The 24,074-nt window shown below is 45.6% G+C and overlaps 2 protein-coding genes and 1 long non-coding RNA gene across 3 annotated transcripts; 2 read left to right on the top strand and 1 right to left on the bottom strand.

Annotated features, from left to right (window-relative positions):
• Positions 1-1,340: 1,340 nt before the first annotated feature.
• Positions 1,341-15,557, top strand: LOC123071139 (probable LRR receptor-like serine/threonine-protein kinase At1g51810). The gene is made up of 13 exons (XM_044494637.1): positions 1,341-1,354; positions 5,156-5,235; positions 5,547-6,117; positions 6,444-6,943; positions 7,460-7,604; positions 8,008-8,079; positions 8,166-8,231; positions 8,307-8,387; positions 9,086-9,243; positions 9,363-9,598; positions 9,785-9,914; positions 14,624-14,683; positions 14,762-15,557. The coding sequence occupies exons 1-13, from the start codon at positions 1,341-1,343 to the stop codon at positions 15,412-15,414; spliced, it is 2,766 nt and encodes a 921-aa protein (XP_044350572.1). The 3' UTR covers positions 15,415-15,557.
• On the bottom strand, positions 10,859-20,760 carry LOC123071140 (uncharacterized). The gene is made up of 5 exons (XR_006434138.1): positions 20,557-20,760; positions 20,368-20,471; positions 17,101-17,362; positions 15,915-16,997; positions 10,859-10,955 (listed from the first exon to the last, which is right to left on the bottom strand). It is a non-coding gene; the product is annotated as an uncharacterized lncRNA (long non-coding RNA).
• On the top strand, positions 17,094-23,463 carry LOC123071138 (senescence-induced receptor-like serine/threonine-protein kinase). Its single transcript, XM_044494636.1, has 12 exons — positions 17,094-17,291; positions 17,520-18,084; positions 18,366-18,859; positions 19,101-19,245; positions 19,538-19,609; positions 19,694-19,759; positions 19,836-19,916; positions 20,325-20,479; positions 20,596-20,831; positions 21,097-21,226; positions 22,240-22,299; positions 22,384-23,463. Exons 1-12 carry the CDS (start codon positions 17,186-17,188, stop codon positions 23,061-23,063), a joined length of 2,790 nt encoding a protein of 929 aa, XP_044350571.1. The 5' UTR covers positions 17,094-17,185; the 3' UTR covers positions 23,064-23,463.
• Positions 23,464-24,074: the final 611 nt, after the last annotated feature.

The raw sequence follows: 24,074 nt of genomic DNA, 5'->3' as shown, positions 1-24,074 counted from the left end.
CAAAGCACATCTCCCATTGCAAGAAAAATCAAACTAGTTGGCCAAACCAAATCAATAGATAGGAAGAAATACAAAACTATAACAATCATGCATAAAAGAGTTCAGAGAAGACTCAAAAAATATTCATAGATAATCTGATCATAAACCCACAATTCATTGGATGTCAACAAACACACCGCGAAAGAAGATTACATCGAATAGATCTCCAAGAACATCAAGAAGAACATTCTATTGAAGATCAAAAGGAGAGAGAAGAAGTCATCTAGCTACTAGCCATAGACCCGTAGGTCTATGGTAAAGTACCCACGCATTAGCGAAGGGAAGCAAGGTTGATGTGGATGCCCTCCATGATCGAACCCCCCTCCGGCAAATTATCGAAAAAGGTCCCCAGTGGGATCTCAAGAAGATAGAAACTTGTGGCGGCGGAAAATTATTTTTGGTGTGCCCTCTGGTCTTCAGGTAATATTTGGGCATTTGTAGAAGAAGAATTAGGGTTGGAGGACACCCGTGGAGACCACAAGCCTGGGGGCGCCAGGGGGCGCCCTGTGAGCTTGTGGTCACCCTGTGGCCCTCCAGGTCTCTTCCCGAAGCTTCATGGGTGTCTTGTGGTTCAAAAATTCGTCAAAAAGCTTTGTTCCATTTGGACTCTGCTTGGTATTAATTTTCTGTAAAGACAAAAACAAGGAAAAAACAGTAACTGGCACTGGGCACTACGTTAATAGGCTAGTCCCCAGAAATGATATAAAATAGCATAATAATGCATATAAAACATCCAAGATTGATAATATAATAGCATGGGACAATAAAAAATTATAGATACGTTGGAGACGTATCACCCTGCTATCGCAATGGTCGATGCATCGTAGAAGTTGTAGCTGGAGTGGAAAAAACGAGGTTGCTCTAGCAAGGCAGTAGCCCTTTGTGTCGTTTGTCGAGTTAGCTGAGAGCGTAGGGTGGTGTAGTCGTGACCGAGGTAGCCGTGCGAAGTACACCGTGGTCGATGTCGAGTTAGGGTGGCCGGTGTCGAGGAAGTCACCGCGGAGCTGCGGGCGCAAGGAGTCGCCGAGTTGGTCATGAGTGCAATGGTGTCGAAGTAGTGGTGCGCGGGGAAGAAGACGTTGACGACGCGTCACACAGGGTTTGCCAAGACCGGAGACACAACATGGACGAATGCACGCATCAGTGTTGCCAGCATCGGGCATGCGTAGACGGACGAAGACGAAGTTGACGAAGCGCAGCACCAGGCTTGCCAGGCCCAGGGACACGCCGTGGACGAAGGCACGCATCGGTGTTTTCAGCATCGGCATGCATAGACGACGGACCTGCTTGAGCTGTATGCCATGTCGAGGAGTCAGTGGAGCTAGCAGAGAAGGAGACTCGATGACGATTGTGGCGCCAATAGGCGTGGGGTCGGTGTCACCAACGGTGGTCGAAGTAGACGAAGTGGTCGGAGAAGAGGACGGCGACGCTGGCGACGAGCTGGTGCTGGACATAGATGAAGGAGGTGGACAGGCGGCAGCGGCTAGGTTAGGAGCGCGGCGGCGCTGCTCGAAGTACGCGAAGAACTCGACAACATGACGAAGAACGGCGCGGATGATGGCGTTCCCACGCCAAGAAAGGAGGCGGGGCGCATACCATGGGAAGTTGATGCGCGGGGATAAGTAAAGTGGACCGCGGGCCGCGGCGCTATGGCCCGATGGGGCGACGCAGCGGCATCGGATAGGTCAAGGCGATGGCGGGAAGACCTCAGAGCGGCGGCGTGGACCGCGTGCCCGGCACTACGGCTCGAAGGGGTGGCGCAACAGTGATGCGCGGGTCGATGCAGCCACGGAAACGACCTCGGCCGCCCATTGCTTGATCGGTGAAGGGGTGCGTTGTACTCGAGAACAATTTTCACGGGACGGAGGCGCGTACAAGCAGCTGGCGAGGTTAGTCGCGCGGTGTGGACGAAGCAAATCGTGTACTCTAGGTTGATCAGCCCAAACGCCCGCGAGGTCGGAGTGTTCGCTGGACCAGATGACAAGAGCTGACAACAGAAGATGAACACGAGTTATACTTATATACAGGAACCTGATTGAACGCGTACAAGGACGCAGCACACCTAATGCAACGGTCAGCATGCCCAAACCAAGACCTGCACGTAAGTTGTCCAGGCCAACACTTGCACACGTGCAGCTACCTTGCATGAACCAAGCGGCGGGATCGGTGGTCAGCGCGAGCGGCCGGCCACAGCGGCGTCAAACTACGCCCGTGTTGAGCACGTGAGTTGACGACGAGGAACGGCCGATGGCCTCCGCACCAGCAGACCTCAAGCGTTACGCGTGAAGCTTGAGATGCGATGGATGGAGACGGGGTGGATGGAGTTCCGATCGGATTAGGACGGCGACGGCCGGCACAGGGCGATGGGCGGCAGATGCACATGCGACAGCCTGGAGGGCCGGCATGTCACGCAAGGCCGCCTGGTCAGAATGGAGGCCGGTTGGACGCGCCAATGTCGAAGTAGAGGCACACAAAGGACGACGGTGGCGGTGGACGATGCAAACCGATCTTAGACCGGAAAACTAAAAAGAAAACGCCAATCAATGCGACCGGCGGGAGAAAGAAAAATCCGGATCAAAGGATAGTGAAAAAGACTCTCCGGGACAGCCGGTCAACTCGACCGGCAGACGAACCCGAGGTGCGGGAGACGCAGCCTTCGTCGGCGATCATGGAGGCCGACCGCCCCGCGGGCGGCTCGCGGGAAAGAATCGACGGGCGGTGGCTAGGGTTTGGATCGGTTAGACTGATACCATGTTAGAAGGGATATAAAGAATGATTTATGGAATATGATGGATGTATTATTGAGCATCGAAGGCGAATATATATTGAGTACTCCCTCTGTAAACTAATATAAACGCGTTTAGATTACCATTTTAGTATTTTAAACACTCTTATTTAGTTTACGGAGGGAGTACAAGACTTGGAGGGTGATGCCTCTTCTAAAGATAAGATATGAGACGGACTACAAATCCTAAACTACCAGACACATATAATCCAAATATATCTTTAACACTGTAGTAAATTATCAATAACTTTACGCATTTACAGTGCGATGAGCCCCCAAATCTCGAAATAGGTTTTCCCCTGTTTTATAGATAAAGAAAACTCCCACGTACTCGTCAGCTTGCTCGGCGTTGGACGCAATATCGTCGAATTCGCCATGCAAGTTGCCCTCTTCCTTTTATCTTACTCCCTCCGTCCCAAAAATTCTTGTCTTAGATTTGTCTAGATATGGATTTATCTAATATTAAAACGTGACTTAATACATTCGTATTTGGACAAATCTAAGACAAGAATTTTGAGACGGAGGGAGTACTACACTTTGCTATCCTTCTTTAATTTAACACATGATGTAACCATTATTTTTAATTAATAAAGTTGTTTCTTTTTTTATCAAAAAAACACACATGTTGTATAAGACTGGTTCAGACTTCAGAGAATGTGAACGTGCGTCGCTGTAGGGGAACCGGATCCTCTAACATTGTTAAGGAATGTTAGAGAAGCTACAGTACCCTAACTTTCCTTCTTTCTATCCATATGATTAAGACTAAAATTACTTAAATTAATTTGTAAATTGATGATCTACTATGTAGATTTATAGTAATTACATACAAACAAATTGACGGTGAAATAAAATTAATTTTGAATTATTTATATCTATAGTAAATATCAACAGTAAACAACCCGTTAACTACCTACTAACAACCCCTAACTTTCCTTCTTCATTTTACACTAGACTAGCATTGTAACACCGTGATTTTCCTTCTGAATGTTAGAGGATCCGGTTCCCGCTGTAGGAGCGAGTTCCCGCTACCGGCCCCGTCGTAGCGCGCTGTCGTCGTGGGCCCCCCGTCACGGATCTCGAGGACCTTTTTGATCCGCTGGATTTTTAAAACGTGAGCAGGAATAAAAAGAGTATAGGATTGACGTGACACGCCCCGGAGCGTCCACCACCTTTGATGTAGCCCACGTTGGCCATTCCAACCCCATATATATTCACCACTATATATATCCCGAATGAAACTCTAACCACTCTACTTCACTTCACTCTGTTTCGTCGATCTCCGGCCTACTTCAACACGACCGTCTAGAGCCCCAACACTGGGGTGGCGGCGCAACCGAAGGCGGTGGTGCCTTGTCCCTGTGACGTCGGGTTCCGGGTCGGAGGTCAACGCTAACATGTGTTGCTGACGCACGGCATGCTTGCCATGCGAGGCATAGAGCACAAGAAGCCGCGACAACCCTCGAGGCCGAGCTGGCGGAGGCGGAGTCGCTTGCCGCCTTGGACGAGGAAGCCCTCCATGTCCGCATTCTCGAGGCATAGTGCGCCCTCGTCTGATAGCATAACTGGGTGGCATGTGCCATGGTCAGACTGCCCCCCAAAGAGGATAAGGAAGAAACTAAGGACGGGTTGGACAACTCCGACAGTAAGCAGATTCAGCTCGATCCATTTTGCATATTCTACTTCCGCGATAAAGACAGCAAGGGCAAGCAATCATGGATGAACTTTCTCCATAGCTATAGTATGTAGAACCTGCCAACTTTTTATTAGTCCAATAGCGTGTATGTTGTAGTAGAGCATTACGACAAACTTTTAATAGTCCATCAAGATGTACTCCTTAGAATTAAGTTTACGTTGCACGTGTTTGTACGGATTTAAAGATTTGCTAATTGAGTTAACCGGTTGTGACAACAGACTTTTGAGGAGCGCGTGCGCGCACGTTTAGGAGACCGGACTAGTTAGGTCCGGCTGTTAGATGCTCTTATCACGCTGATCAAGGGCAGTACGTCAGCGCGGGGTTGTCAAACTAAACTCCAATGCAAGTTGCATTTTCTATTTTTAAATAAATACAAGCCGCATTTTCTATTTTTACATGAATGCAAGTTGCATTTCTTTGACGAAAATGGTACTTGCTGAGGAACAGAACGTTTTGCTTCGTCCACATTATTACGCTTGAGGTAAAGTCAATTCAAATACAGTACTTGGTGTTAGTCGCGTTTCTCTGCTATATAACTGCGTGCGCAGGTCATTCGTTGCAGATACGAAGCTTGTTGATTTGCATGCTTGCTTCCCGACATTGCAAGAACCGAAGCGTACCATGGTGTTGTGCTTCAGTTGCTCGGCAAACGGAAGACTGACATGGATCTTGGCTTTGCTGCTCATGATGACTCGAGTCCATGGCCAGCCTACTTCGGGTAACACAAACCATATCCTCCCAGCTTCATTTATCGATCCTGCGACTCTTTAATCCCTGCTCCACCTAAACATTTTAGTATACTTCAGCGTGCAACTGAAGAAACCCCGCTTTACTGAAATCTTTAACAATAGACGTATTATTATTATTAGCTACTACTCCCGATTTACTGAATACCTATCTAGTACTGAATACCTATCTAGTGCTACATGTCATGATCATCTTAAGCCTTATTCGCAAAAAAAAAGAGAGAGAGAGAGATCATCTTAACCCTGAAACACATGAATCCGATGCGTATTCTCCGTTATGCAGGGTTCATAAGCCTCGACTGTGGATACAGAAACAATACTCCCTACAACGACAGCAGCATAGAAGGAATACAGTACCAGTCCGACGCTGGATTCGTGGAGGGCGGTTTGACCCACCAAATATCATCAGTGTTCATGGCTGATGCCGCATCTGAGAGCGAAACAACCTTGAGGAGCTTCCCCGACGGCTCAAGGAATTGCTACACGCTGCCATCCACCCCTGGTAAAAAGTTTCTGGTGAGGGCCATGTTTACTTACGGCGACTACGATGGGTTGAACAGGAGTATGGACGGGTCGCTGTTCCTTTTTGGGCTCCATATCGGCGTCAATTTCTGGGATACGGTGAACTTAACAAATTGGGATCCATCAATTATAGTCTGGAAGGAGGTGCTCACCGTTGCCCCGGGCGACTCCGTCTCAGTCTGTCTGGTAAACTTTGGTTCGGGGACTCCGTTCGTGTCTTCCTTGGAGCTGAGGCCACTGCTAGATGCGATGTACCCTTTTGTGAATACATCGGTATCAGTCGGCCAATTTGGACGATTCAGATTTGGTAATGTCACTGACTTTATCACAAGGTGAGACTGGCATCCATAATAATTTTGGATTAGAACTAAATTATGCCTGTCTGGTTTTAAAATCTGTTGGCTTGCTCAATTCTTTTAGGGTCCTCAATACATTTGGAGTGTGTGCTATTATGCATCCTGAATCCCGCACTTGTAACAGAAAATAAATTGTACTCCCTCCATCCCGTAACATAAGATGCTACTTACAACCAATGTACTCGGGAAGTACATCTAAGCTTGCCAAGAATATGAGATTACCAGCTCCAATGGAACCAAAAAGTAGTGGTATCGTGCTAGCTACTTACCTGTTTTCTCCTTGTCCTTTGTGTGCGATGCAGATATCCAGTGGACCCTTACGACCGGTTCTGGGCGGCCTCGTCTTTCCCCTACAACACCTACCCCTGGACCAACGTGGACACTAGCAAGCAAGTGGAGATTCTCCCGGGCGACGACTACTTCAACGTGCCGATGGCCATCTTCCAGAAGGCCACCACCCTAGACACAAACTACTCCATCATGAGTCTCGACATGGCAAAGGGTCAGAATCTGGACCCCGAGAGCGTCCGCCTTCTCCCAATCTTCCACTTTGCTGAAATTAGTGATAACAACCCGAACAGAAGCTTTGACATCTACAACGCCAACGATTTGCTGCACCGGGGCTTCTCCCCGTCGCGATTACAGGCCAACAGCTTGTACGACAGCGGGCAGTTCTTGTATAACGGCGACGCGATCTACACCCTGAATAAGACGCGCAGCTCGATCCTGCCCCCACTCATCAACGCGTTAGAGGTGTACTCGCTCGTTTGGATGGAAAACTTCACTACCGAGCCCGAGGATGGTAAGACCTATCATTGATCTGGACATTGCACACTTATTACACATATACACTTATCACACATATGTCATGTATGTGGCACATTCGCATTATCATCCTGCAGTTTATTCAGTTGATAAACAGCACATCAGGCTCCCTGCATTTAACAAATCTTAGTGACGAAAATCTCATTGTGTACTTGTATAGACCCCCGAAGATTCTCTCAACTCCGTTTGGCATTGTCAGTATCCTCGTAAGTAATAGAAACAAGTTTTAACCAGCTGATCCAGTAGTACAGTAAAGCCAAGCCCCATGCTCTAAAATTCAAATGCCAACAAACCATGGCCAAGACCATAGTAGATAAATGGATTAATTCAGTTTATTCACTTCTATTAAATATATAAAAGTTGCACAACAGATAACTTTGCAACTAGATAAGTTAATGTTTACATTCTTTTTAATCACATGAGCGGCCATACCCAACATACATCATTCTTTATTCTGTTCATATTTGTTTCAATTGTTTTTTGGGTGTTGTAGTCAGTTACATGAAAGAAGTCAAGAAAAACTACAATTTGGCACGAACAAACTGGAATGGAGATCCATGCTCTCCAAGAGAGTATTCCTGGGAAGGTTTGACTTGCGACTACTCTAAGAGAAACCAGAATCCGAGGATTGTCGCAGTGTAAGAACATAACCAAGACTTGTACCATATACATTTTGGAATCTAAACATCACAATTCATATTTTTAATCTTTGAAGTACATTTCATTTTTTATATGGTAAGACAGACTGTCTTACTAGCTACTCCCTCCGTCCACAAATATAAGATGTTTTGGATGTTTCAATATGAACTATATACGGACTGAAATGAGACAAACACACTAAAACATGTATGTCTATATACATCCGATTCGGAAAAAAATAGAACATCCTATATTTGTGAACAGAGGGAATATTATCTTGAAAACACATGCAATTTAGTGTAAATGAACGACAGAAAGATACTTAAATAATCTTAAAGAAACATGTTACCTCAATACTATGGGTAAGTTAATAGACTTGTAATAAAATGAGTTGTTTTGCAGAGATCTGTCTACCAGTGGACTGAAAGGTGGATTAGTCATAACTTTCATGAACATGGCATCACTGGAGAACTTGTAAGTGGTGCCTAACACTAAATATTAATGGGCTAAATGGGATTATTTTTGGCACTTTTATGACACTAAGCACAAAACATATGTAGGGATTTATCACACAACAATTTGACAGGGCCTATTCCAGACTACCAAATAAAGTCACTCAAAGTTCTGTAAGTCTCCCTGCTTATTATAATATTTGGTTCATGATATAAAATTTAGAGAACGGTTTTAACTTTATTTTACAGCGATTTGTCATACAACCAGCTCGATGGACCAATCCCTAATTCTATTCTTCAAAGATCTCAGGCTGGTCTGCTTGACTTAAGGTTTGCAAGCTCTGTTGCACATTTCCTTTTCTTTTAACTGAATATTTCACAATTTCTGACTACAGAAAAAATATATCAAATTAAACAATTACACTGAAAAGAAACAGGGTTCGGCTTCATAGAAAAATCAAGGTTTAGCAACAGTCTTCGCACATAAAATGTAAATACGCCGCACTTCACCAAACAAGAGTTACACAAGTTCGACTTTCTGTGGCTACAGTTTGGCGGGTGTTATATTTTGTGGCATGCCACACTTTCTAACGCCATGCCGGAGCAGCCCCGCTTGTCATATACGTGAACAGTTACCAAATTCAATGAAGTTGTGACGGCCAATTCGGGTGCCACAAAAAGTGTGTGAAGCAACACTTGTGCAGAGCATTACATTGATTCAAGCATGCCCTCAGTTACATGTACTAGCATCTAATAGTAACTATAAAGCTTTATTTTGTATGGGCATTCAATATGAGAAATAGATGAGAACCTTAGTAACTGCACATAATTTACAAAACATGAAGTTTCTTCTTCTAGAGTGCATAGATGAGAAACTATGAAGTTTGTTCTTTCCGAATGCGTAAATGTTTAGCAGGTTAGTCTTGTTAGAAAATGGAGGCATCTTCCAACCATAATTCTGTAGACCTGCTGTAGATAACATCTTACCAGTTCATTTTTTTCTATATGTTGTGTAATGGTGCCACCAGATTAGAAGGCAATCCTGTATGCTCAAAAGTCAAAGATACGTATTGTTCAAATAATAAGAAGAAAACCACATCTACCATGGCGATCGCAGTGATAGTTCCTGTAGTGCTGGTATCCCTCCTAGTAGTGATGTGCATTCTATGGAAATTGTGCTGGAAAGGTAAAAACAAAAAAATTCCGCTCTTAAATTCCCTTTGATCAATGGAATAGGTCATATACATTAGACAACAGCTTCACACCAGAACTTTCATGTAACACACTATTTTTTTGAATCCGCAGGAAAGTCGGGAGACAGTGAGAATTATGCTATGTATGAAGAGGAAACACCCCTACATATTGATATCAGACGGTTCACGTACGCAGAGCTGAAGCATATAACAAACGACTTCCATTCAATCGTTGGAAAAGGAGGTTTTGGCACTGTTTATCATGGCACAATGGAAAATGGTGATGAAGTAGCTGTTAAGGTGCTCATGGAGACATCAATAGTAGAGTCAACAGACTTCCTTCCTGAGGTATATCACGAAAGTAACTAGGTCAAATCAATGATTTCTTCAACAGAAAGTAAATTAAAAGTGTGCAAGATATCAACCCTTGCAGAGTCCATATCCAATTAAATGATGCAATTGGCTTCAGCTATAGGGTGATTCCTTTATCAAAAAAAGCTATAGGATGATTGGTAATTATATCTGTTGCTGCAGGTGCAAACCTTGTCCAAAGTTCATCACAAGAATCTCGTGACTCTACAAGGATATTGCCAGAACAAGAAGTGCCTAGCTCTCGTTTATGACTTCATGCACAGAGGAAATCTTCAACAGCTTTTAAGAGAAGGTTTTCTCTCCACTATTTCAAAAATTTCTATCAAGCATCGTTAAGGGCAGCCCGGTGCACGTAGCTCCCGCTTGCACAGGGTCCGACTTTTGGTCTATAGTACGCAGCCTTTCCCTACATTTCTGCAAGAGGCTGTTTCCAGGACTCAAACCCGTGACCTCATGGTCACAAGGCAACAGCTTTACCGCTGCGCCAAGGCTCCCCTTCTTGTCAAGCATAGTTAACTTAGGTGATGTTCTATTTCATTCAAAATCAATAACTAAACAGACACCCACACGCCAATAGCTTTCATTAACAACTTGGAAGCCACCTAGCCTCACATTTTACATTGTGCCTTACCGCATAACATAAAATCTTGCAGGACCTAGCGTAAGTTAAAAAAAAACTCAAATTAAATAAATCTCGCTTTGACACCCTAGACCCTACAGTACGCAGGAGTAATTTTCTTTTGTTAAAACCTGACTTGTTAAAGGTCTAGTTCATTGCATAGACTGCTATTACTGCTGCTAATAAATACACTTGAGTTGGTGGACCTAGTTTTCTTAGAGCTTTTCTTGTTTGGAGAATTCTTCCTAGAATTGTCTATTGTCAAACTCATAACCATGGCATGGCCATAGATACTTGTAGCAAATTGGGGCATCTGTGACGCCCCCGATTCAATCGTACACTAATCATGCACGCAAACGTGTACGATCAAGATCAGGGACTCACGGGAAGATATCACAACACAACTCTAAAACATAAATAAGTCATACAAGCATCATAATACAAGCCAGGAGCCTCGAGGGCTCGAATACAAGTGCTCGATCATAGACGAGTCAGCAAAAGCAACAATATCTGAGTACAGACATAAGTTAAACAAGTTTGCCTTAAGAAGGCTAGCACAATCTGGGATACAGATCGAAAGAGGCGCAGGCCTCCTGCCTGGGATCCTCCTAACTACTCCTGGTCGTCGTCAGCGGGCTGCACGTAGTAGTAGGCACCTCCGGTGTAGTAGGGGGTCGTCGTCGATGGTGGCGTCTGGCTCCAGGGCTCCAGCATCTGGTTGCGACAACCAGGTAGAAGGGAAAGGGGGAAAAGAGGGGGAAAAGCAACCGTGAGTACTCATCCAAAGTACTCGCAAGCAAGGAGCTACACTACATATGCATGGATATATGTGTAAAGGGCCATATCAGTGGACTGAACTGCAGAATGCCAGAATAAGAGGGGGATAGCTAGTCTTATCAAAGACTACGCTTCTGGTCACCTCCGTCTTGCAACAAGTAGAAGAGGGTAGGTTGAAGTCCTCCAAGTAGCATCTCCACTGTAGAATCTCCAAATAGCAACTCCAAGTAACAACTCCAGTAGCATCTCCAGCAGCATCGCAGTAGCATAATCCTAACCGGCGATCCTCTCCTCGTCGCCCTGTTGAAAAGCGATCACCGGGTTGTCTGTGGAACTTGGAAGGGTGTGTTTTATTAAGTATCCGGTTCTAGTTGTCATAAGGTCAAGGTACAACTTCAAGTCGTCCTGTTACCGAAGATCACGGCTATTCGAATAGATTAACTTCCCTGCAGGGGTGCACCACATTACCCAACACGCTTGATCCCATTTGGCCGGACACACTTTCCTGGGTCATGCCCGGCCGTGGAAGATCAACACGTCGCAGCCCCACCGAGGCACAACAGAGAGGCCAGCACGCCGGTCTAAACCTAAGCGCGCAGGGGTCTGGGCCCATCGCCCTGAGCACACCTGCACGTTGCGTGGGCGGCCGGAAGCAGACCTAGCCTAGCAGGCGTTCCAGTCCAATCCGGCGCGCGCCGCTCCGTCGCTGACGTCTGAAGTGCTTCGGCTGATACCACGACGTCGGGATACCCATAACTACTCCCACGTAGATGGTTAGTGCGTATAGGCTCGTAGCCAACTCAGATCAAATACCAAGATCTCGTTAAGCGTGTTAAGTATCCGCGAACGCCGAACAGGGCCAGGCCCACCTCTCTCCTAGGCGGTCCCAACCTGCCCTGTCGCTCCACCACAAAGATCCACACAGAGGGCCGTCGGGACAAAGGTCCTTTCAGCCCCCAATCCGTGAATCACTCGCGGGTACTCTTCGAGCTGACCCGACTTTAGTCACCATCTGTATAGTATGTATGTATGTATAGTATATACCCGTGATCACCTCCCGAGTGATCACGGCCCAATAGTATAGCAAGGCAGACCGACAAGAATGTAGGGCCAATGATGATAAACTAGCATCCTATACTAAGCATTTAGGATTGCAGGTAAGGTATCAACAGGTGTAGCGACAATGTCAGGCTATGCATCAGAATAGGATCAACGGAAAGCAGTAACAGGCTACACTACTCTAATGCAAGCAGTATAGAAGAGAATAGGCGATATCTGGTGATCAAGGGGGGGGCTTGCCTGGTTGCTCTGGCAAGAGAGAGGGGTCGTCAACTCCGTAGTCGAACTGGGCAGCAGCAGCGTCGGTCTCGTAGTCTACCGGAGATAAGAGGGGGAAGAAACAATGAATACAATGCAAACATAAACACGACGATGCGTGACGTGACAATGAGCGGTGCTAGGTGTGCCCTAACGTGGTATGAGGTGGTACCGACGAAGGGGGGAAACATCCGGGAAAGTATTCCCGGTGTTTCGCGTTTTCGGACAGATGAACCAGAGAGGGAAAGTTGCGTGTTTGATATGTTAGGGGTGTGTGGTGGACGAACGGGCTGCGTATCCGGGTTCGTCTCGTCGTTCTGAGCAACTTTCATGTTGAAAATATTTTAATCCGAGTTACGGATTAAAAGATATGATTTTCTAAAGATTTTATTAATTTCTGGAATTTAATTAGTTATTTAAATTAATTCAAAAATGGAATAATGACATCAGCATGATGTCATGCTGACATCAGCAGTCAACAGAGTTGACTGGTCAACTGACGTGTGGGTCCCAGCTGTCATTGACTGTTAACTAACCTAATAGATTAATTAACTAACTAGGTGATTAGGTTAATCTAATCAGGATCAATTAAGTTAATTAATTCTCTAATTAATTAACTAATTAATATTTTAATTATTTTAATCATTTATTTATTTTATTAAATCTTTTTTTTAATTTTCGTTCTAGGGCCTGGGCCCCTCATGTCATAGGCACAGGGGCCTTAGCGGGTTCGGGCGCAACGGGCGCGGTTGCGGGCAACGGGCACCGGTGTGCGGGCGTGGTGGCCGGCCCCAACAGGGCGCCCGAGGGGGGGCGCCGGCGAGGCGCAGAGCGGGGCGAGGTTGGCGGGGCGCCGGCGACCACCGCACAAGCGGCAGCAGGGCGCAGGGAGCCCAGACCGGCGCGTGGGCGTGGGGAACACGGCGAGGCAAGGCAAGGCGACGGCCCGGGCAGAGGGCGACGCCGTCCGGGGCAGGACGAGGCCGGCGCGGGCGTGTCTAAGGGCGGCAGGCCACGCGGGCACAGGCAGGGGGCGCGGGCGCGGCCAGGGCGGCCGGCGCGCGTTGCAGGCGTCGGTGAGCGAGGCCATGGCCGAAGTGGCCGGAGCAGGGGAGGAGGAGTTGTCGGGGCCTCACCACGGGGCCGTGGGGTCTAGGCAGCGGGCTCGACGGAGGTCGGGGAAGTCCGACGAGGAGGGGGTCGAGGTGGCGTTCCGACGACGGCGGGGTCGAGGCAGAGGAGCTCCTGTGAGGTTGCCCCGACGAACGGTGACGGCGGAAAGGTCCTCCAAGCGGTGGCGATGCGGCGCCGACGTCGAGCACGTCGGGCGGCGGGGAGGAGATGAGGAGGCGGGGGTCCGGTGGGGAGGCGGCGCTGGTGCCGGCTGATGACGGCTCACATCGGGCGCGAGCGAGGGAGGAGGGGATCGGGCTCCTCTCGATCCAGATCCAGAGCGAGGGGGTGGGGGAGAGCGAGTGGGGCGACGGGGGGGAGGGGAAGTGGGTGTCGGTGGGGCTAGGGTTTAGGGAGCGGGGGGAAATGGGGAGTGAGGGATGGCCGGTTAGGCCGGCCTGGTGGGTCGTGGCCCAGTTGGGCCGGAGCACCGAGGGGGGGGGGTTCTTTTCCTTTTTTTGTGTGTGTGTGTTTCTCTTTTGTATTTCTTTTCTTTTATTTATTTCTTTCCTGTTTAAATTCATCTAAAAGTAATTAGGCATTTTATAAAAAGGTGTTTACTACGCCATAATTACCGATGCAATATTAGACATGGCCCGAACATTTTATTTTAATATTTGAAAACTTTTGACGTTTGACTTATTTAGGATTTAAATTTGAAACGGCTTTGAATTAACCCGAGATTAATTACAGTGACAGAGGTGACGTGTCACCATTAACATGAGATCACTGTAGCATGATTATCCGGGCGTTACAGCATCACAGTTACATACTTCACTACTCAGTCATAATTATGACTCGATAGTTACATATTCAAAACCAGTAAGAAACAAAGCAATGACAGAAGTACATATTCAAAGAATACTTTAAATAGCTTGGTTCTTTTGTTAATAAAAAATCTTTGTTAAATGGAAGGAAAAGCAGTGACCTCTCGAAGATCAAAGTGCCTATTATACTGGGTTTAGACCATAATAGGCCAACTGATGTCATGCTTAATCATTGTGTGTTTTAACATCATTCTGAAGTTAAATGTGCAAAAATTACAAAGCAAGTATGTATAATACCAAGCATGTATCTTGTGGCACTTACATTAACTTTGGTACGTCTTGATGCAGGAGATGACTACAGTTTGAATTGGGAACAACGGCTTCATATTGCACTTGATTCAGCACAAGGTTCGCATTTCATTTACATGCTCCCCTTTAGGTGATGTATGTGTGTATGTATGCATATGTTAACAAAGTAAATTACAGGACTGGAATATCTACATGAGTCATGCACCCCATCAATAGTTCACAGAGATGTCAAGACTGCCAACATCCTTCTGGACAAGAACCTGGTGGGGATAATAGCTGATTTTGGGCTTTCGCGCGCTTTTAACGATGCACACACACACATATCTACTGTTGCTGCTGGAACTCTTGGCTACCTTGATCCCGAGTACCACGCAACTTTCCAGCTCACCATCAAGACAGACGTTTACAGCTTTGGCATCGTGCTCTTGGAGATCATCACTGGCAAGCCCCCGATATTGATGGACCCTCACACCTACCACCTACCAAACTGGGTACGCCAAAAGATTGCAAAAGGCAGTATTCAAGATATCGTGGACAAGAGGCTGTTGGATCAGAATGACCCCAGTTCCCTGCAGGGTGTGGTGGACCTGGCCATGAAATGCGTAGAAAGTGCAGCCATCGACAGGCCGAGCATGACTGAGGTTGTTTCAAGGCTAAAAGTGTTGTTGCCAACAACTCTGAGCGAAAAACAGTATGCTTCCGCGTCCTCTACGAAGTCCATGAATGACGAAATGCGAAGGCAATTCCACTTGTTGATTTCTGGAGAAGGCAACGACGAGAGCTCCAGCTCGAGCAGGATGACAGAATTGATCCCCTTATCTGGACGGTGAAAGGAAAATGCCTACCAAGTTATCGTTGTGTCTGTTAGACAAAGTTTGGTAGCTCACCTGCCATTATTGGTTGTTGATAAACAGAAATGTGGTTTCCATTTTCTGATCTTGATTGTTGTTTGATGAGGGGCAAAAATAATAATTGTGCGGACTTTGGTATTTAGTTCAAGTAATTTTCAAACAGGGAGCACCTACTTCTAAGTGAGAACTCGGTGGTCTGTTAATTGGCACTCGAACATTAGGTTCCATACCAGATCTAAAACAAGTGACCTGCTTAAGCAGTGCTTCTTAAGAACTCTGGGTTCTAATTACCCCCAATCCCGCATTCCCTCTTGCAATGCTGTTGAATCAAATTGAAATTCGCGCTCCTGCTACCAAATCCTCTGAGCATTTCCCGAGTTGGAGCTACTACTGACTCTAGTAAGTATGAGCAAGTTGGCACCTGAGGTACGAAGAGGGTGATGCTAATGCAGGGGAAGAAATGCAACCGCATGACATACCTAACCTCGTCGCCGGTCGCCCGCAGGCGGCTCCTCGACTCGGCCGCTTAGTGCAGCGCCTCCAGGCCGAGCCCCGAGATGTTGTGGCGGTGGCCTTGTGCGAGGGAAGGGGGGCGGGGCACATCGGCGCCGTGCGTGAACCCATCCTTGGCCGCCACCCCCGACGGCGACGGCAGAGGGGAGGGCCTTGCCTGCTCAGTGTAAATGCAATCTGGTCCCTCAAAACGAAAACGTTATGCAATCTGGTCCCTCGAAACGAAAACGTTATGCAATGTGGCGCCCCGGTCCCCGGGACCGGGAGCGCGGTCTCTCGCCGTAGGAAACGCACTTCGGTCCCGTGCGCGCCGTCATCTCGCGGTGACCAAAATGACGGCGTCGCAGCCCGCCGGGACGGCTTGCGCTTGTCGACGTCTTGCTCGCTGCGCTGAGGCGCGGAGCTGATCGACGCGGTTCTCGACGTAAGCGGGACAGAGACGCCTACGGACCTACCCCAAACTAGATTGAAACCAAGTTTGAATCCCGAACACACATACAGTCGCCGCCCGCCGATGAACTCTACCTGCCCTGCCCTTTGTTTGTGACAATTCGACGCGCGACCGAGTGCCATCCTCCACATGCGCGCTGATGAAACTTGATGTACTACATGGTGAAAATAATAAGAACCCGATTGACATTTGAGACCGACCGGCCGGCGGACATGCGTCCTCCAAGCTCACACCCGGTCGTTCTTATATCACCCTAGCGAATCGGTCGGGCTCGCTGCAACTTGCTCCTTTCTTTTATCTGGCGATTGCAGGTCGTAACACTTGTTTTATTTGGCATGCCGGGCTGGTTCAGAGAACAACCAACGTCCGCGGCTTTAGATATGGGCGATCCGCAAGCACGATTCGCCCGCCCAAGCCAAACAATTGTGCCCGGGTTGGGACTTGGCTATCACGCTGACGAGCGGTTCGTTGGCCGCATACGGAAGACTGCAGAGCACCGCGACATTTGGCGTGCGGCCTATCCTCCATGCCAAGTTGGAGTTTCTTTTCTTATAAGATGAATGCAAGTTGCATCCATTTCTATCGCCACAAGGTTTACCTGCCAATGAGAAAAACATATTGTTAATCCGGCGGTAAGGCCAGGTCAGTCCAAACACTGAAAACACCAAACAAATCATAAAAAAGGGATCGAGAGACTAGACCGTGTTTGTTGTCTTCTCTGCTATATAAATTCACAAGCCATTTGCAGTTTCTTGCTTCCAAAAATTGCACGAACCGGATAGAACCATGGCGATCAGCTATTACTCGGCACATGCAAAACTGGCATGGATCTTTGCGCTGCTGCTCATCCTGGTTACGACGACGATTCAAGTCCACTGCCAGTCTCCTCCTGGTAATATATACAAGCCATGTCATCCTATCTTTTCCCTTCTTGATCCTGCGCCTCTTTAACCCCTGCTCAATCTGCATGCACAGTTCAGCTAACTTTAGCATGCAATTTCACTTTACTGAAATCTTCAGATATTATCCTGAATACCTACATAGCCGCACAAGTCATGATCTTTGCATAGATCTTGGATTCCTGAAACAAATGGGATTGATACATATTGCCGTTGTGCAGGGTTTATAAGCGTTGACTGTGGATTCACAAACACTAGCGCCTACAATGACAGCATCACAGGAATACAGTTCGATCCTGACAGTGGATTTGTTGAAGGTGGTTTAAACAATAAAATTTCAGCAGAGTTTATGGTTGGTTCAGATGAGCAACAGAAAACCCTGAGGAGCTTCCCCGATGGCTCCCGGAATTGCTATACGCTGCCATCCACCGCCGGCACCAAGTATCTGCTGAGGGCCACATTTACTTACGGCAACTACGATGGGTTGAACAAAAGTCGGGACGGCTCGCTGTTTCTGTTTGGGCTCCATATCGGCGTCAATATCTGGGAGGCGGTGAACATGACAAATTGGGATCCATCACTCACGATATGGAAGGAGGTAATCACCGTTGCTCCAGCCAACTCGGTGTCAGTTTGTCTGATAAACTTCAGTTCAGGGACTCCATTTGTGTCTGCTCTGGAGTTGAGGCCACTTGACGATTTGATGTACCCTTTTGTGAATTCTTCGGTGTCAATCAGCTACTTTAAACGGATCAGATTTGGTGAAACCACTGAATTTATCACAAGGTAAGACATGGCTGTCATACACAATAATTTTGGATTTGATCTTAATTATGCCTGACAGTGGTTTTAAATTCGATTTGCTAGCTCAGCACATTCAAAGTGTTTGCTCCTTTCTGTTTCTTGAAACACGCAATTGCTTCTAATAAAATTTAATGTCATGTTAATGTGACAAGAAGTTGGGCTTGCCCGTTGTCATGGCTATTGCCCTTTAAGTAAAAACGAAAAAGTAGTTTATTGGGCTAGTTATTTACCTGTTTCCACCTTGTCTTTTGTGTGCAATGAAGATATAAATTGGACCCGTACGACCGGTTCTGGGAGGCCTGGTTGTTGACCACGTACCCTTGGATCAGCTTAAACACTAGCGATCGAGTGAGGAGGCTACCCGGGGACAACACCTTCCAGGTACCAGAGGGCATCCTCCAGCAGGCCTCTACCCTAGACACGAACTTCTCCTTCCTCGAGATCAACGTGACAGTGGGTCCCAACCTGGACGCCAAGAACCTGGAGCTTCTTCCCATCTTCCATTTTGCTGAGATCAACAGCAGCAACCCGAGCAGGAGATTTGATATCTACAGCGACAACGAATTGCTATTCCCAGACTTCTCGCCGTCCCGCTTCCAGGTGGACAGCATGCACCAGAACGGGCGGTTCTTGCACAACCCTGCTGCGATCTTCCGCCTGAACAGGACACGTAGATCGAGGCTCCCACCGCTCATCAATGCGTTTGAGGTGTACTCACTCGTTCGGATGGATAACCTCACCACTGACTCCAACGATGGTGAGTTCAATGTATTAGCCTGCATGTGCATTATGCAAGCATGTATACGTGGCAGATTCACATGATCCTCATTCAGTTTATTCACTTCTGTTAAATAGATAAAAATTGCACATAATAACTTTGCAACTAGTTAAGTAATTGTTTACATTCTTTTTAATACATATATGAGCGCCCATAGACAACATATACAGCTTTCTTTATTCTGCTCATATTTGTTTCCATTGTCTTTTCGGTGTTGTAGTCAATTACATGAAAGAAGTCAAGAAACACTACAATTTGGCACGAATAAACTGGAACGGAGATCCATGCTCCCCAAGAGAGTATTCCTGGGAAGGTTTAACTTGCGACTACTCTAAGAGCAACCAGAATCCGAGGATTGTCGCAGTGTAAGAAAATAACCAGGACTGTCCCATATTTACATTTTGGAACCTAAATATCACAATTCAATATTTTTAACCTTTGAAGCACATTACATTAGCAAGAGACACTCAGTCACATATCTTACTGGCTAATGTAATGTGCTTCAAAGGTTAAAAATATGTAATTTAGTTGAAATCTTGAAAACATATGTAATTTAGTGTAAACCACAGAATGATACTTTAATAATCTTTAAAAAACAAGTTAGCTGAATGCTATCACTAAATTAATAGACCTGTATTAAAAGGAGTTGTTTTGCAGAAATCTGTCTACCAGCGGACTGAAAGGTGGATTGGTCATATCATTCATGAACATGGTATCACTGGAAAACTTGTAAGTCGTGCCTACCACAAAATATCAATGGGCTAAATGTTATTATTTTGACATCCTTGTGACGTAACCATATAATATATGTAGGGATTTATCACACAACAATTTGACAGGAGCTATTCCAGACTACCAAATAAAGTCACTCAAAGTTCTGTAAGTCTCTGTGCTGATTATAATATTTGGTTGATGATATAAGTTTTAGAGAATGGTTTTAACTATTATTTTACAGCGATTTGTCATATAACCAGCTTGATGGGCCAATCCCGGATTCTATTCTTCAAAGATCTCACGCTGGTCTGCTTGACTTAAGGTTTGCATGATCTGTTGCGTAATTCCTTTTGTTTTAACTGAATGTTGCACAATTTATTACTCCCTCCGATCCATATTACTTGCGCTCAAAAGAATGTATCTAGCACAGAAATACATGTAGATACATCCATTTGAGCGACAAGTAATATGGATCGGAGGGAGTACTACATAAAAAAATGGATAAAACCAAAAAACAAAACTGCAAAGAAACAGGGTTGAGTCTCATAGAAGAAATTCAAGGTTTAGCAACAGTCTTTGCACATATAACAAATATGCCACACTTTACCAGATTAGAGTTACGCAAGTTTGACTTCCTCTGGCCACAGTTTAGTTAGTGTCATACTTTTGGCCTACCACACTAACATCTTATGAGTTCATTTTTCTATATGTTGTCGAATTGTGCCCCTAGATTAGAAGGCAATCCCATATGCTCAAAAGTCAAAGATACGTACTGTTCAAATAAGAAGAAGAAGACATCTACTGTGCTCATCGCAGTGATAGTTCCTGTGGTACTGGTATCCCTCCTAGTAGTGATGGGCATACTCTGGAAGTTATACTGGAAAGGTAAAACAAAATGATATGCTCTAAATTTCCCTTTCATCAATGCAATAGGTGGCAAACATAAGAGAGCAGCTCCGTACCTAAACTTTCATGTTAAACACAACTTCTTGACTCTGCAGGGAAGTCAGGAGACGATGAAGATTATGCTATGTATGAAGAGGAAACTCCCCTACATATTGATATCAGACGGTTCACATACGCAGAGCTGAAACTCATAACTAACAACTTTCAATCAATCATCGGAAAAGGAGGTTTTGGTATTGTTTATCATGGCACACTGGAAAATGGTGATGAGGTAGCTGTCAAGGTGCTTATGGAGACATCAATAGCAGAGTCAACAGACTTCCTCCCTGAGGTACAACACAAAACCAACTAGGCCACAACATGACATTCTTCAATAAAAACGTTTTTTTTCTGAAACTGGAAGCTTTTATTACCGCCATCCTCTGCATCATACTAGATGCATACAGCCTCAATTATTCCAACGTTTGTTACAAGTCATCCAAAAGTAAACTATAAGTCTGCATGACATCTAAAACAATTTCCACAGTATGTATTGAATAAAATGACGCAACTGGCTTCAGCTCTAGGATGTTTGGTAACTATATCTATTGCCGCAGGTGCAAACATTGTCCAAAGTTCATCACAAGAATCTCGTGACTTTGCAAGGATATTGCCAGAACAAGAAGTGTCTTGCACTCGTTTATGATTTCATGCCCAGAGGAAATCTTCAACAGCTTCTAAAAGGAGGTTTCTCTCTTAACTTTTCTAAATGTATCTATCAACCATAATTGACTTAGGTTTAATAAATCCAACTTGCAGTTTGTTATTATCACTAACTTGCATTCGATTTCTACAGAGGCATTTGTACTTTAACTAGATAAAATTGAATGTTCAATCCAACCTAAACCTGTTCAATCTAAAAAGCAAGTTGACCAATTCAGGGTTTTACTTCTTGAGAATCCAACAACTACACAGAGACCCAGATGCCAACAGCTTTGGTTAAGAACTTGGGAATCGCCTACTTCTCAAATTTTACAAATATATTGTACTTCACAGTATAAAAATAAATTTTGACAGGACCTAGTCATAAGTATAAAAAATAAATTCTAAAACTATTCTGGCTTTGACACGGCACTGCAGTCAGGATTTTCAAAACTGAATTTCTTGTTAAAGGTGTAGTTTGATTGCCTAAACTGCTATTGCTGCTGCTAGTTAATACAGTTGAGTTGGTAGGCCTAATTCACTCTGTATATATAGTGGACTAAGAAGTGAGGCAACCGTAGCTGCATTCTTACAGCTGCACATTCCAAGTCTGAACCATGGCATGGTCATAGATATTTGGTTAACAAATTGGGGCTACCACAATTAAATTCTTAAGTCATAATCATGACATGATAGTCACAAATTAGAAACATGTACATCTTTCAAAAGCCAGTAAGAAACAAAAAAAACTAAGAGATATATGCTAAAAGAATAATTCCAATATCTTGGTCCGTTTGTTAACTGGAACTGTATATAAAAATGCTCTGATAACAGAATGAAAAGCAGTGATATCAAAGTGCCTGTTTATGCAGGTCTAGATCTTAACACGGCAATTGATGCTATGGTTAACCATTTGTGTTTTAACCATCATCTGTTAGCTTAAATATGTGCAAAGAGTCGATCTAAGAAAATATGTGCAGGGATTGCAAAAATGGTACTTATGCTAACATGCACGTATCAGATGGCCCTTACATTAATTTGGTACATCTTGATTGCAGGAGATGATTATAGTTTGACTTGGGAACAGCGACTTTATATTGCCCTTGATGCTGCACAAGGTCCGTATTTTCAATTATGTGTTTACCTTTAGGTCATGTACGATATGTGTGTATTCATGAAGTATGAGTTCTAATAAACTACAGGACTGGAGTATCTACACGAATCATGCACCCCATCAATAGTACACAGAGATGTGAAGACCCCAAACATCCTTCTGGACAAGAATCTGGTGGGGGTAATATCTGATTTTGGGCTTTCACGGGCTTTTAATGATGCTCACACACACATATCTACTGTTGCTGCTGGCACACTTGGCTACCTCGACCCTGAGTACCATGCAACTTTCCAACTCACTGTCAAGACAGACGTTTACAGCTTCGGAATCGTGCTCTTGGAGATCATCACCGGCCAATCCCCAGTATTCATGGACCCTCAAACCGTCCACCTACCGAATTGGGTGCGGCAAAAGATAGCTAAAGGCAGCATTCATGATGTCGTAGACAGGAGGCTGCTGGATCAGTATGATGTCAGTTCCCTGCAGGGTGCGGTGGACCTTGCCCTGAACTGCGTCGAAAACGCAGCCATCGACAGGCCCACCATGACAGAGGTTGTTTCAAGGCTCAAAACGTGGTTGCCGGCGGTTTCAACCGACAAGCAGTCTACTTCCGGGACCCCTCGACGCAAGTACTCCATGAATACCGAAATGCCAAAGCAGTTCCAGTCGATGATTTCAGGAGTAAGCAACGCGGAGAGTTCCTTCCAGTCTTCTGGCTATACCGATGGGAATGGGATGTCACAAGCAACCATCTTTTCTGGACGGTGAAAAGGAAACGCCTACCATGTTACTATTACATCTTGCTTAGATAAAGTTGGGTGGCAGGTGGCTTGCTTAACTGCATTGTGATTGATCGTCTGTAAACTGCAACTTCTAGTAATTTTCGTTTTCAGTTTGTAAACATTGCTTGTTTATAGCTACTACTCCCTAGCAGTTTTCAAGCATGAAGCATCCTATTCCATTTGGGAACTCGTTGGTCCATTAATTGGTACTCGTAAATTAAATCCGAACTTGTTTATTACACTGCCGCTTAAGAATTCCGCCTTTTATTCCCCAATCTCTCTGGTAAGGCTGTGGATTCAAATCAGAATACTTGTTTCGATCAAATCCTCTGAGCATTTCGGAGTTTGTGGAAACACAGAATCATAAGCCACAGCGACGAAAGGGCAGAAATGCAAAGCACATGACATACCTAACCCTCGTCGACCGCCGTGGGCAGCTCCTCGACTCGGCGAGCGCGCTGCAATGCATCCTCCGTCTCCGCGACTGCGGCGGCGGCCTGCTGGGGGGGGGGGGGGGGGCACCGGGATGGCCTCTAGTCGCCCCACTCGCCCGCCGCGGGCAGTTTCTCGAGTCGGCGGCGGTGCACTGCAGCTGCACTGGCTCCATGTACCACGACTGTAGTGGACAGGCGGTGGCCTGGTGGGGAGTAGGATCTGACGGGGCAGGACCACCCCGTAGCGTCTGCGAGCCTAAAAATCTTTCAAATTTAACGAAGTAAGATAAAAAAAGCTAAATATTTCTAATTTTAGTTTACATTGTTTCAACTGCATATTTGCACACATATTAAATCCAAAGATAACAGTTAAGGTTCACACAATTCATGAGTATTACAGATTCATAGTTTACAAACCAAATTATTCATATCCAAACACATGGAAGGGTTCAAATGAAGTAAAAAAAACACGATAAAAGCACAACTACGAAGTGCTATGGAGATGTCACTAAAGCCCGACAAGATCATCGTGGAGTTGGGTATGAACTTCTCAGTTCTCAATT

Source organism: Triticum aestivum, chromosome 3B (genome assembly GCF_018294505.1).
Source record: "Triticum aestivum cultivar Chinese Spring chromosome 3B, IWGSC CS RefSeq v2.1, whole genome shotgun sequence".
Classification (NCBI taxonomy): Eukaryota; Viridiplantae; Streptophyta; class Magnoliopsida; order Poales; family Poaceae; genus Triticum; species Triticum aestivum.
Note: the sequence above shows the minus strand (reverse complement) of the source record. Positions and strands in the feature narration are given on the sequence as shown.